Genomic DNA, 15,020 nt, shown 5'->3' on the forward strand with positions numbered 1-15,020 from the left:
GACGGTTAAATGAACATCTAACAGGCTTCCTGTGCTGTTTGTGGAGCTCAGTGAGAGACTAACCTCCTGCCTGTGTGTCTCTTCAGGCCTTTTCAGGTAACTTCAGTGATCTGGACGGAGCGGTGAGACAGAGGAGGCAGGAGATGGAGGAAAGCAGCAGCTCGGATTCCCAGACGCCCGACTACGAGAAGATAGCAGGTACCACCAGCCGGGTCACCGTCACATTTTAACATGGACTAAAAGATCCAAATAAGGAAGAATAGAGAAGTTGAAATGGTTTGTTGGTCGTCGTTTAAACACTACAGAGTTCCCCGTGGCTCCGTTCCTGGATGTGTTGAAGCACAACGACAGCGCTGCGCCTCCTGCACATCCGGACCATCAACACAAAGTGAAGAACCAGCATCAGAACCAGCATCAGAACCAGCATCAGAACCAGCAGAGTCCAGACAACAAGCAGCACGACACGCTCCACTCCGGTACGACGATTCTCCTTCAATAAGAAGGTTTTATAGCCTGTTTAAGTGTCTCTGAGTCACGATAACTTCTTTTGTTGGACGATATATTGTCTCGGAAATAATCGCAATAAACGATAATATACTTTTTCTGTTTTGCAAATAAGTAACAATCAGGCGGGGAGTTCCGGTCCTCTGAAATGAGGCCAACGCGGAAGTAACTTAAAACTGCATTCTATCAAAAGGCCACCAGGGGGCGGCCGTTTTGGTGTCAAAAGGACTTCCGTCTCTATGCAAGTCAATGGAGAATTCACCAACTTCTCACTTGATTTCTAACCTTGGTTAACGTTTTCAAAATGTGTTTATGGTCTCAATCGCTAGTTTAAAGCCTTCTTCAATGCAGTATGATGTTCATTTGGGACATTTTGGCCTCCTTGATTTTATATGTGACGATAAAGCAGGGTATGCGTTAGGGCGTGGCTACGTCGTGATTGACAGGTTGATTGATTCACAGGTTCAGGAGGGCGCCTCATGCTCCTCCTGATGCCCAATAAAGTAGAATCCATGTTTTTATTTTTCCCAGCACGCACCTGAAATTTTCAAGATGGTGCTGCTCAGATCCGATACTATTGGCCTCCGAGCAGCAGTCCACAAACCAATGGGTGACGTCACGGATGTTACGTCCATTTCTTATATACAGTCTATTGTAACAACCAACTAGGGCTGGGCGATATGGACAAAATCAAATATCATGATATTTTAGACCAAATACCTCGATATCGATATTACAACAATATTGTAGAGATGATTCTTGATGCTTTCACAAAATATTTATACTGAAATCTTTGATAAATAATCATCAGTAATGTGGATATAATGACAAAGTGGGTAAAAAGTAAATAACAGAACAGCTAGAACAGTCTGGTAAGTTCAGAAAATTACATATTTTACAAAGATAGTTAGATGGATAGATATTTAAAACATATATCAACATATCAAACTTTATGAGAAATAGAAAGATCAACTCCTGGATTTATCAACCAATTAATAAGATATGAGATACAGGTATGATTTAATTGTCTGATATGAAGAAATATATCACAACATAAGCTCTAAATGTAGATAACTGATTCCTCAAACTATCAATAAAATGCTTTTAAAACTAAATATATATATTTGTGAGCAAAGAACATAAACTTCACTTTATGCAGATTAATAATCATGATTAAAACATAACATAATATAAATCATATATTTATATACTTCATCATATTTGATAAATACAGTCTGGACTTTACTGTTGAATTTGGAACAACTTCTGTAAATCAAAGGATCAATAAAGTTGTTAATTAATATAAAATGTGTGTCATGTTTAATAATGATAAGAGTGTAAATATAAATGTTTCTTAACCCTCCTGTTGTCCTCGTGTCAAGGAAGGAAGGGAGGAAAGGAGGGAGGAAGGAAGGAAGGAAAGGAGAGAGGAAGGATGGACAGAGGAAAGAAGGAAGGCAGGAGGGAGAGAGGAAAGAAGGAAGGAGGGAGGGAGTAAGGAAAAGAGTAAGGGAGGAAGGAAGGAAAGAAGGACAAAGGAGAGAAGGAAGGGAGGAAGGAAGGAAGGAGGGAGGAAGGAAGGAAAGATGGAAGGGAGGTATGAATGGAAGGAAGGAAGGACAGAGGAAAGAAGGAAGGGAGGTATGGGGGAGGAAAGGAAAGAAGGAAGTGAGGTAGGAAAGGAAGGAAGGAAGGATAGAGGAAAGAAGGAAAGAGAGAGAAGGAGGGAGAAAGGAAAAGAGGAAGGCAAGAAGGACAGAAAGAAGGAAGGGAGGAAGGATACTTCTGGAACTTCTGTAAATCAACGGATCAATGTGTGTAACATAATTAATATAATATGTAGCCTATGTCATGTTTAATAATGATAAGAGTGTAAATATAAATGTTTCTTAAAGGATGTTTATGAGTAATATTTTTATATTTCCAGTGTCAGAAGTTTTGATCGACGGCAGGACGATGAAACCGGTTTCTCTCAACACTCTGCTGTTTGTGTATCTGCTGCTGTGAGTTTATATTCATTCACTCATTCAGTCACTCACTCATTCATTCACTCACTCATTCATTCAGTCACTCACTCATTCATTCACTCACTCACTCATTTACTCATTCACTCATTCAGTCACTCACTCATTCATTCACTCACCCATTCAATCACTCACTCACTCATTCACCCATTCAATCACTCACTCTCTCATTTATTCATTCATTCAGTCATTCATTCATTCAATCACTCACTCATTCATCTGTTTATTTAAGTCATTATTTATTACAATCACCTATTTCTTTATTATATGAATTCATTAATCAGTCCCTTCATCATTGATTGATTTTGTGCGTGTGTGTGTGTGTGTGTGTGTGTGTGTGTGTGTGTGTGTGTGTGTGTTTGTGTGTGTGTGTGTGTGTGTGTCCTCAGAGTGTGTGTCCTGGTGTTGTCTTCCTGTTATTTGGCCTTCAAGATCATCTCGTTGGAACAAAGACTGACGACACTCGGCTCCGTCACAGAGCTCACCCAACATGAGTGAGTCTGGAGGGAGGGAAGGAGGGAGGGAGGAAAATAGGGAGGAAGGAAGGAAAGAAAGAACGAAGGGAGGAAGGAAGGAGGGAGGAAAATAGGGAGGTAGGAAGGAAATAAATAAGGAAGGGAGGGATGGAGGGAAGGAGGGAGGAAGGGAGGGAAGAACTAAGGGAGGAAGGAGGGAGGGAGGAAGGAAGGAAGGAAAGAAGGAAAGAAAGAAAGAAAGAAGGAAGGGAGGGATGGAGGCAGTGAGGAAGGAAGGGAGGGAGGGAGTGAAGGAAAGAGGAAGGAAAGAGGAAGGAAAGAAAGAAAGAAGGGAGGAAGGAAGGTAGGAAGGAAAGAAGGACCTAAGGAAGGAAGGACCTACGGAAGGAAGGAAAGAAGTAAGGAAGGAAAGTAGGGAGGAAGGAAGGACAGAAGGAAAGAAAGAGGAAAGGAAGGAAGTAAGGAAAGAAAGAAAGAAGAAAGGAAGGAAGGAAGAAAGGAAAGAATGAAGAAAGGAAAAAGGGGGAGGAAAATAGTGAGGACGGAAGGAAGGAAGGAAGAAAAATCATTTTATGCTTTTGTTAAAGTTGTTTTATTAATTCTTGTTCACTGATCTTTTTTTATCTTTTCTGATATTTTTTGAGGATATTTAATAATTAATTTTTCACCTCTATCTGTTCCTTTTCTTTTCTTTCCTTCTTTTTTTCTAGTACCGACTTCCTCCGAGAGAGCAGCGACGTGAACACGGAGCTTTTCTCTGAGCTGTTGTCCATCAACCTGATGAAGCTGGAGAAGGTCAGTCTGTCTGCTTTAAACTTAAACATCAGATAAAAAAGAAAAGAAAAGAAAAACTCCTGAACTCATTACAGAGTTAAAGTTTAGATATAAATAGGGATGTCCGATATTATCGGCCCTCCGATATTATCGGCCGATATTCACTTAAAGATGTAATATCGGGAAGTATCGGTATCAGGTTTTTATAACCGATATTTGTTCTGTAGGCTTCAGCATTTCTGAGCCTGCATGAACGCAGCATGGGACGTTTACCGGCGGTTGATGACGTTTAACAACAACACGCTAGACTCGTGGGTCTCTAACCGTGTCTAACCGTGGCTAACCGTAGCTAACCGTGGCTAACCGTGGCTAACAAGTTCATATCGTCCACCGCCATGTACACGAACACACAAACAGAAGGTTTACCTCCTTGTTTTCATTTTCTCTGTTATGCTTTCGGTGAGTCGCCTCTGTGACGTCACCGTCAGAGTCCAATGTGTCCTATCTGGGTCCTATCTGGGACCTATCTGGGTCCTATCTGGGTCCTATCTGGGACCTATCTGGGTCCTATCTGGGTCCTATCTGGGTCCTATCTGGATCCTATCTGGGTCCTATCTGGGTCCTACTCTGCAGAGTCCTGTGGGTCCTATCTGGGTCCTACTCTGCTGGAGACACAACAGCTAAGAGGAGCGAGTGAGAGGACGTTCCTATAAAAGGTCCCGCCTCCAGAAACGGGGCTTATGTCTGTGGTTTGGAACTATTTCCAAGTGTTCCCTACGGATAGTAAATGACTGCAAAGCAGCATAATAAATATGGCAGTGATATATTGGCACTTTGCTTCCATAACTTAAATTGAAGTTGTTCTCTTATTTTGCACAGACAGTGTTTACATTTAGAAAGCCATGTTGCATTTATGTTTGCATCCAGTGGGGCATCACAATAAAATTAGGCATAATGTGTTAATTCCACAGTAGGAGATATGTTATATTGTTACCTGATAGTTTTGGTGTAAAAAGCCTGCAGATATCGGTATCGGAAATTAAGAGTTGGGGAATATCGGAATATCGGATATCGGCAGAAAAGTCAATATCGAGCATCCCTAGATATAAATGTTAAATCAGGAGCAGCTGGATGATTTTAAACTATCTATAATAATAATGTCTGGACCAGAGAGAGGAAAGAAGGACCGCGTCTCTGTTTCCAGAGAACAAAGTGAAACCTGCGACTGCTGCTGTTAATCAAACATTTATAGTCAGCGATCTGTTTGGAGAAGAAGGACGAACGTCATCAGTAAGAAGAGCTCTCCTCCGTCAGTCAGCGCTCCGTCTATCTGTCCGTTTATCTATCTGTCCATCCGTTCATCTGTTCATCTATCTGTCTGAGCAGCGTTAACATTTCAGGTCAACTCTCTTTCTGTCTCTTTATGAGCAAACAGCAGCAGCTCATAGCTAAGTTTAACCAGTAAATGTGTATTAAAAGAAATTATTAAATATCCTCAAAAAATATCAGAAAAGATCAATTAATAAAACAACTTAAACAAAACATAAAAATAAATGATTTAATCCTCCTTCCCTTCTTTCTTTTCTTCCTGTTTCCTTCCTTCCTTCTTTCCTTCATTCTTTCCTTCCTTCCTTCTTTCATTCTTTCCAACCTTCCTTTCTTCTTTCCTTCCTTCATTCTTTCCCACCTTCCTTCCTTCTTTCCTTCATCCTTCCCACCTTCCTTCTTTCCAACCTTCCTTTCTTCTTTCTTTCCCACCTTCCTTTCTTCTTTCCTTCCTTCCTTCCTTTCTTCATTCTTTCCAACCTTCCTTCCTTCTTTCCTTCCTTCCAACCTTCCTTTCTTCTTTCCTTCCTTCCTTCCTCCATTCTTTCCAACCTTCCTTTCTTCTTTCCTTCCTTCCTTCTAACTTTCCTTTCTTCTTCCTTCCTTCATTCTTTCCTTCCTTCCTTCTTTCCAACCTTCCTTTCTTCTTTCCTTCCTTCCTTCCTCCATTCTTTCCAACCTTCCTTTCTTCTTTCCTTCCTTCCTTCCTTCCTTCCTTCTTTCCAACTTTCCTTTCTTCTTTCTTTCCTTCCTTCATTCTTTCCTTCCTTCCTTCTTTCCAACCTTCCTTTTCTTCTTTCCTTCCTTCTTTCTTTCCGACCTTCCTTTCTTCTTTCCTTCCTTCCTTCCTTTCTTCTCTCTTTCCCACCTTCCTTTCTTCTTTCTTTCCCACCTTCCTTTCTTCTTTCTTTCCTTCTCTCCCTCCCTACTTTCTTCCCTCCCTCCAGACTAACTCATGAGGTCTGTGACGGAGCCGAGTGTCGTCAGTCTCTGTTCCATCGAGACGATATTAAAAAGTATTAAAAAGATTATCAAATTCTGATTTTATGCCTGATCTCAGAGGAAATGTTTATTTCTTTATGTAAACTTATAAATAAAGTTTTATTTTAAAGACCAAATTACTCCCAAATATGATGATTCCTTGCAAGTGACCAGAGACAGGGTCATTTTTATGTATTTTAAAGCTACTGTGATCTTTAATCAGCATCATAAACTACTGATATTTGACTAAATTGTCCTCCAACATAAAGGCTTTTAATAGGACTCAAATGGTGTAAGCGGTGGTAAGATTATTACAGCAGCAAAGTGGACAGTAAAATAGAAAAGCATCAATAAGAAAAAGAATAAAGAACAATAAATAATAAGAACAACAAGAGTAAAAAATATATAATTATGACATTATTTACGAGCGTAATATTGGTACTGAGTGGTAATATACCGGAGATGATATTGTTATTGCACCGATTAAAGTGAAAGAAAATATATATGTGTGTTATATGTATATTGCACAGTTGAATTGAAATTAGTAGTATATTACATGTGACCAGCAGGAACATCCACTTTAACCTGAACAGTTCAGTTCAGTCATTAAACATTAACACGGTAATAGAGATAACAGCTCTGAAGTGTAAACAGTGAGCTGGGAGGAAATCTTAGGGGAGGAGGGGCGTAGATTTAACACATCCTCCTCTAGTGAGACTGTTTTTGCTTCAGAGGGGTTTAGCGACTACTCTCCAAAATAAAAGGCTGCTGAGAGAGTTGTGTGTGTTATATACAACAAGCTTTAGCTCAACACTCTCAAATGTTTTGTTTCTTGTACAAAAAGTTGTGCACATGACATTCAAATAGGTATTAAACCGTGTAAGAGTAGCTTATAGCAAGCTTTAGTTTGGGTTAATAACTCAACAGTGAAATACAAAATAAAACAGCCTCTTCTCTTTAGTGCAGGGGGGGTCAAAGTGGGCCTGGTAAGAGATACTGTTAAAAAATTGACTTGCATATTATTGAAAAACTGGAATTACTTTTCTGCCGTTTTCACACTTTCTAAAGTTATCCATTGGGCCAGATTGGACCCAGTAGTGGGCCGGTTCTGGCCCATGTGCCGTATGTTTGACACCCCTGATTTACAGGCTTTCTGGGTAACATTAACGCAGTAATATGTTGCTGTTATATCGAAACAAACTGGGTAAAAACCTCTTAAACCAGTGATTTTTTAGAGTGTGTCATGGCTTAAAAATGGTTAATGTAGCAGCTGTTATCTCTAAATAATCTGTGTGTGCATATTGTAATAACTAAAGTTTACACATCATGCACCAATTAAATTCAAATTAATCCAATTATTTTGAACTATTGCACAGCCCTACTCTGTTAATCTATCATGTGACAGCTTTACTAGCAGAAGAAGTCAGAAGCACTGACCAATGACAGGACATCAGACTGCAGCTCGATTAGAAATCTATTGGTTATTAATCAGTTGTTCTTTACTTGCATTTCCTGTCATCAGATATTTCAGAAACAACATTCAACACTCACTGTTATAAATAAACATAAATATATGAATATAATAAAACACAATATCTGTTCTTCCAGGTGCAGAAGAACCTGCAGAGGCTGCTGGAAGAAGCTACCTGACGATACTGGAAACCAGTATAGGAACTAAAAACCACTGTGTATATATATATATAAATATATACTGTACATAGATTATATAGTTTATTATGCTAGATGTTACAAACTGTTGAGTACTGTATTGAAAATACTTCACACAGCTCAGATACTGTTTAACAGTAGCTGCGACCAACACGTCCAACCTGTGATTAATGAGTTATTGGCAGATTTTGGTGCAGTTTTAAACACATTTGTATTAGTAGAGTATTATATGTGTAACGTACTGTACATTTTAGTATTTTCAGGGCTACAGCATGTAGTTGGGAGGCATTAACAGTACTTTTTCCTCTCTGTGAAACATTGTAACTTCCTGTTTACAGTATCTGAAGAGATCAGTGTTGTGTTCTCAGTCTTGGATTTTTTTCCTGATCACTGAGTTTTGATTGATCACATTGATCGGCTGAAACCATAGACAAGTATATAAAATGGACGTAACATCAGTGACGTCACCCATTGGTTTGTGGACTGCTGCTCGGAAGCCAATAGTATCGGATCTGAGCAGCGCCATCTTGAAAATTTCCAGTGCATGCCGGGTAAAACCCCCCCACAAATTCTACTTATATGGGCATCAGGAGGAGCATGAGTCGCCCTCCTGAACCTGTGAACCAATCAACCTGTCAATCACGACGTAGCCACGCCCTAATGCATACCCTGCTTTATCGTCAAATATAAAATCAGGGAGGCCAAAATGTCCCAAATGAACATCATACTGCATTGAAGAAGGCTTTAAACTAGCGATTGAGACCATAAACACATTTTGAAAACGTTTACTGAGGTTAGAAATCAAGTGAGAAGTTGGTGAATTCTCCATTGACTTGTATAGAGACGGAAGTCCTTTTGACACCAAAACGGTCGCCCCCTGGTGGCCTTTTGATAGAATGCAGTTTTAAGTTACTTCCGCGTTGGCCTCATTTCAGAGGACCGGAACTCCCCGCCTGGCTGAAACAGGAAACACTTTCCTGTCTACGTGATGACATTAAGCCTCAAACAACCAGCTCTGGACTTGATCCTGTTTTTGTAAATACTCCACAAACCCTGACAGACGTTTCCTCATGTTTACATACTGCTGAGTTTGATGAAGACTCAGCAGCATTGAAACATTGCTCCGTTCGCATTATTAAAGACGAAAGAAGAAGAAGAAGAAGAAGAAGAAGAAGAAGAAGAAGAAGAAGAAGAAGAAGAAGAAGAAGAAGAAGAAGAAGAAGAAGAAGAAGAAGAAGAAGAAGAAGAAGAAGAAGTTTAGCACTTTTCAAAACAATGTTAAAAAGGATCAAAAACATAAAAAGGATGAGGAATACAGTCAGTAAAACAAAATAAGTGAAAAGACGACACTGATGTTCATCGAACCCCAAAACCTAATTTCTCTTCATTGATATCTGCAGATAGTTTCATGTGTTTCAGTTGATTTACGTCTTTACTGCTGATTATTTCCCAGGATACAGATACTGTACAGCAGGTGTGACGTCGTGTTTACCAGGTTAGATTAAAATCAGATTAATTAATGAGGATTAAAACTGAAGTGTCAGCAGAATAAATTCCAGCTGAGATTCAAACCATCGACTGTTACAGACAAAAATTAATCACTGTGATTCTGTAAATATTAAAATGACGAACACAGATTTAAAAGATGTTTTAATGATTAAAAAGATCTATTTTGGAAATAAAGTTTTATTTTTGCTGTAATATTTCTGCGTTCTTGTCTCTTTTTTAATACTGTAGATGTGTTGATGTTCCTTGGATTAACTTTACTTATTTAGGGACCGTTCATTATTTATGGAATGGGCCACCGGAGGAAAATGTCATGTCATAATATTCTTTGTTGAGGGGGGGGGGGGGGTCACCCAAAAAGAAATTGTCAGAGAGGGGGGGTCATTCAACTTTTGAAGCTACGTCTGACCACCCCCCCACCACCACCAGCAGTCCAGACGTAAAGAAAATCGCCACACCTCCCTCCCCCCTCGATCCCTTAATCACAGGTGTATGATGTATGTACCTGCTTACCTGACCCAACTGTGTCTCTTGCTGATGTTGGACTGGTGGGCATCCACAATAGCCGCAGGCATTCCCCTGTGGAGGCAGGTCGTAGTCCTCGCACTCATGGCACTTCAGGCACCTACCCCTCTGCACGCCACGTTTATCCTTCATGTTTATCCGTTTAAATTGCAAGGATAAAATCTCAAAATTGACGCTCGTAGAACGAGAACGTTCAGCTTCGGCGATGAATGAGTAGCCTAGTTGACGTCTGCTAAAACAGTGATGATTTAAATGTATTACCCAGTGTGCTTTGTAAAATATTGTACTTTAACTTTAAAGTAGGCCTAATACAGGAAGTATGCATTTTAGAGTTTCCCCCAAAGATTTCCACAGAGATGTCCACTGTAGACGGGCTCTGGTTATGCTTATTGTGTCTCCATAATACATCTCCTGAAATGGCACCGTCTTGGTGGAGTGTGGTGTGTAAGGTCAAAATGCAGATGTTCTGGGGATCGTGGTATGGTTGTCGAAATAAATGTATTGTTGGGCTTCGCGGAACGTGATGAAAAAATCCTGTGATGATGCGGGGGGGGGGTCATGCAATTTTTGCGAAAGCAAAAGCTAGGTTATGTCAACATATATTTATTCCGGCAGGGGGTAATGTCAAAAATAATCAGAGTCCCTGAAATCCCTCCGGTGGCATAACGAACGGTCCTTTAGTGTTTAGTTTATGCTGCATTCAAATCACATGAGCTACCAGCTACCGTTACCATATTTTACAGTTTCTTACTTATAATTATTCGTGGTAACATCCAAGTACGGAGTCCAGGAGAGGTCAAAGGTTAAGCCTAAAGTTTCAAGACAGTGACAAAGAAGCCTTTTCCCTTTAGGGTGAGTTACTGATCCAGTTTCCACCAAATGAGACAATGGTGAGATCTGTGAAATCCCTTAAATCAGAGAGCACCTCTATAGCCCCTCCACAGCTCTTTCTTTCTCTGTAATCCTACCCCAACCCCCCCCCATCCCCTACCCATGATGCATTGGGAGGTTTCTAAGGCGACCCTTACAGTCAACAAACATGGCCGATGCTGCAGGGAGCTCTGACCAACATGAGTGAGTACTGCTGCAGGTTATTTCACTGAGGAATAAACTGTTATAATAAAAAAAATACTGTAAAATATGATCCATATGTGATTTATATTATATTTTATATGAAAAATACAAGAAAAACTAATTTAAATGGGTCAAAAGTGAGACATAAAAGGTACAAAATTATGATTGATTGTTTATTTTCTAAAGAACTTTTTCAGCTCATCAGATACCTTTTATTTTAGTAATAATTTATCAGTTCTTGGTTATTAATATGATGAACCAAACAGAGTCGCATATAACTCAACCCTTTAACTCAACCCACCAAACTCTGACTCACTCATTTATCTTTTGGGTGTTTCCAGATTTTATCTGTGAAAAAAAGTCATATAAAGTTTTCTGTGACTCCAGAAGCAGTGAGGGAAGAAGTCACAATACCCCAATGTAAAAATACTCTAGCAAAAGTACTGCATTTAAAATCTTACATGATTAAAAGTATGTATCATTAGGAACATTTAATTATCAAACGTAAAAGTACTCCTTAAACAGTAAAAGTATTATGAGTGATGTAGTATGCAGTATTACAGTAAAAGTACTGCAGTATTATGAGCGATGTAGTATGCAGTATTACAGTAAAAGTACTACAGTATTATGAGCGATGTAGTATGCAGTATTACAGTAAAAGTACTGCAGTATTATGAGCGATGTAGTATGCAGTATTACAGTAAAAGTACTACAGTATTATGAGCGATGTAGTATGCAGTATTACAGTAAAAGTACTGCAGTATTATGAGCGATGTAGTATGCAGTATTACAGTAAAAGTACTACAGTATTATGAGTGATGTAGTATGCAGTATTACAGTAAAAGTACTGCAGTATTATGAGCGATGTAGTATGCAGTATTACAGTAAAAGTACTGCAGTATTATGAGCGATGTAGTATGCAGTATTACAGTAAAAGTACTGCAGTATTATGAGCGATGTAGTATGCAGTATTACAGTAAAAGTACTGCAGTATTATAGTGATGTAGTATGCAGTATTACAGTAAAAGTACTGCAGTATTATGAGCGATGTAGTATGCAGTGTTACAGTAAAAGTAGTGGTTTGGTCCCTCTGACTGATATATTATTATATATGACTTTGATTTGATATTTTTTCATCAAATCGTTGCTTCTTAGTGAAATATTGGATCATTTTTATGTTGTTTAATCAAGTTTTTAGCTTGTTTTCTTTATTATTCATGCATGTCTGTGTTGATATTCTAGTTTTTCCCCTCGATTCTTAACTTATATGTTTTTATTTGAAGGACTTTAAATTAGTTCCACTGTATAAATTGTTCTATATGAATTCATTATGATTGATTTTTTCCCCAGGCGATCCCACTCCCACATCCCAACGTTCTCAGCCCGACATGCTATGATCCCCAAACTCTATGTGATGCCCTGGAAGCAGGACATGAAGAACCAGAAGCTCCTGATGAAGGTACAGAACCAAACAAACACACCTCATCTAAAACTGTTCCGTCTGTTCTGTCGTCCTCCATCCTGTTTGTGTGTCTTTGTTACAGAACGCAGCTCTGGCAAACATCCCTGTGGTTCCTCATGAGGAGTCTTTGTGTTTTTGTGGTCGGGAGCGTCTCTGCCACAGTCAGGACTCCAAACACAGCTCCTCCTCCTCCTCTTCCTCCTCCTCTTCCTCAGCCTTCACTCCTCTCAGCCAGACAGGACTGACAGCTCATCACTCCTCACACTTCTCCAGGTATCAGAGACCGATGCTGCGTTCAGGTTGAGGCAGAAAAAACAAGGTCTGCTTTCAGTAACCATTTCTGATGATTTGTTGACTCTTCTGAGACATTAAAACCAACCTTAAACAAAATAAAAGATTGATTTCTTACCAGAGAAGATGTTTAATGTGAAAACCATTTTCTTGTGTTTTCCTGCAGGTATAACAGCTCTGTGGTGACGACCAGGCGGCTTTACCAAACCTAAAGACTTCATTAAACTGAGCCTGCTTAAGCTCTACAAAATGACCCATAGTTTTTAACACAGCTGAGTGTTCAATTTTTTGTTTATTTACTTAAGCAGGTTTGTTTTCAGTTTTGGTTTTAAATCCACGTGGAGAGCTTCAAGGTGTAATACTTGGTCCACTCATTTTTTACTCATACATGCTCAAAACAACCAAATAATATAACAACAGTGTATATGTTTTAAACATTGGTGCTGTACAAATAAAGTCTACTACTATAATTACTACTATAGTTAATCATTATTTGGTTTATTTGGTTTATATTAGTTGATATTGACATGATCCAATATATGTCACTTTCACTTTTAAACATTTGCTCACCTGTATAAAAATCAATAACATAGATTTGATCAGTATATCACAGCTCAGTAAGGTGCTGTAGTTCTCATTTTCACCAAAAGGTGTCAGTGTTTACAGCTGTAACTGCTTACAGAGGTCTTCATCACTGGAGCTTCAGCATCTGTTTAAATATGTTACTGCAGATTCTGTTTTAACACAACATTTCTCCTTTATCGTCAAATATAAAATCAGGGAGGCCAAAATTTCACAAATGAACATCAGACTGCATTGAAGAAGGCTTTAAACTAGCGATTGAGACCATAAACACATTTTGAAAACGTTTACTGGGGTTAGAAATCAAGTGAGAAGTTGGTGAATTCTCCATTGACTTGTATAGAGAGGGAAGTCCTTTAGACACCAAAACGGTCGCCCCCTGGTGGCCTTTTGATAGAATGCAGTTTTAAATTACTTCCGCGTTGGCATCATTTCAGAGGACCGGAGCTCCCCGCCTGGTTTCATCTGCGTAGTATGCGATTTATGTTAGTATGTGAGAACTTCCCGGATGGTTTACTAGATTTGCCAGAAATGCAGAGTATGCATCAAGAGCTGACCACTCACACTCAAATTACCCAAGATGCAACGTCACTTCTGAAAAAAACCCAAAATACAAACGTCACAGATCACCACAGCGAGGGTATGTTCGCTTCCCGATTTCAAAATAAAAGCACCAATTCTATCGTTATGGTTTTCTTAATAATAAAAAGGTAACAGCTGTTTTATTTTGTGAAAATGACAGGAAGTGCGTTACACGCTACGGCTAACTTGAGTGGCTCCGAATTCGCAGGAACAAAACTTTAAACAGGTGTTATTTGGACAAATTAGCGTAACATTGTGTATCTAAAGGGCTACTTTCTCGCCTAAAAGGGTTAGAAATGTCAACAAAGTGGTATATTTATAAAGTTAAAGCTAAACTTAAATCAGCTTCAGCCTGCTGATTTCAGCTCAGGTGGAAACGAAATGCATTGTGGGTTATCGTGTAGTTTACTGTAAACGGTCTGCTTACTATCTGGTCGTTTACTGTGTAATGTGTAGGATGGAAGTATGTAATATGCGGTTTCAAAGCATTACCGCCACCTACCGGACTGAAATGTGGCTTATATGTTCAAAAACAGAAGATAAAAAAAATGCCCATGAAATAAAACTAAAATTCACAAGATTTCTGCTAGCAACATATAATGCTGAAACATAGTCACAAAATCAAGTACTTGGAAGACACGGGGCTATTAGAGAGAATTTGAGAACTCAGGTGGGTTTTTGCCTGCTAATCTGCTGTTGCACATTTCAGTCCGGTGGGTGGCGGTAATGCTCCTTTAATCTAGTTTACCAACCGATAAACAAACCAGAGGAAGAAGAAGACAAAGAAGAAGAAGGCTGTGTTTGAAACCGCATACTAAATGTAACAGGTTTGAATCAGGTGTGAATAATGATGAGTCAGGGGTTGTTTTCCTGCATTTATTTGCTCCTGCAGAAGACATAAAAAGACATGTACCAGTCTTCTGGGCTCTTTCTGTACTTTCTGCTCCCTCATCAATGCAAAACAGCACTGTCTGATTTAATTTATTTTCTTTATCAATGCATAAAAATGCATTCTTACACTTTACTAAATACAAGCTATTAAAACAGACAGGAAAACACTTTGTTTTTAACTAATACATTTCAAACCATAATAACCAATATGGGAACAGTGATACCTATTGGTCAAAACAAAACACTGTATATGTGGGGTAAACAGCGAAAATAATTACATTTAACAAAGGAAACATACCTGCAGAAGACATAAAAAGACATGTACCAGTTTTCTGGGCTCTTTCTGTACTTTCT

At 39.1% G+C, this 15,020-nt stretch overlaps 1 protein-coding gene and 1 pseudogene across 1 annotated transcript in view; both read left to right on the forward strand.

The window, feature by feature from the left end:
* Window positions 1–9,454, forward strand: part of LOC133978541 (GRAM domain-containing protein 2B) — a 19,607-nt gene extending 10,153 nt beyond the window's left edge. Inside the window, 6 exon segments of the mRNA XM_062416804.1 lie at window positions 87–198; window positions 306–476; window positions 2,432–2,507; window positions 2,918–3,022; window positions 3,715–3,799; window positions 7,694–9,454. Of these exon segments, the coding sequence (XP_062272788.1) occupies window positions 87–198; window positions 306–476; window positions 2,432–2,507; window positions 2,918–3,022; window positions 3,715–3,799; window positions 7,694–7,735 (591 nt within the window). The 3' untranslated portion in view covers window positions 7,736–9,454.
* The window catches only part of LOC133978510 (zinc finger protein 208-like), a 355,630-nt pseudogene that overhangs the window by 332,888 nt on the left and 7,722 nt on the right, over window positions 1–15,020 (forward strand).

The sequence above is a fragment of the Scomber scombrus genome, chromosome 4, assembly GCF_963691925.1.
Source record: "Scomber scombrus chromosome 4, fScoSco1.1, whole genome shotgun sequence".
Taxonomy (NCBI): Eukaryota; Metazoa; Chordata; class Actinopteri; order Scombriformes; family Scombridae; genus Scomber; species Scomber scombrus.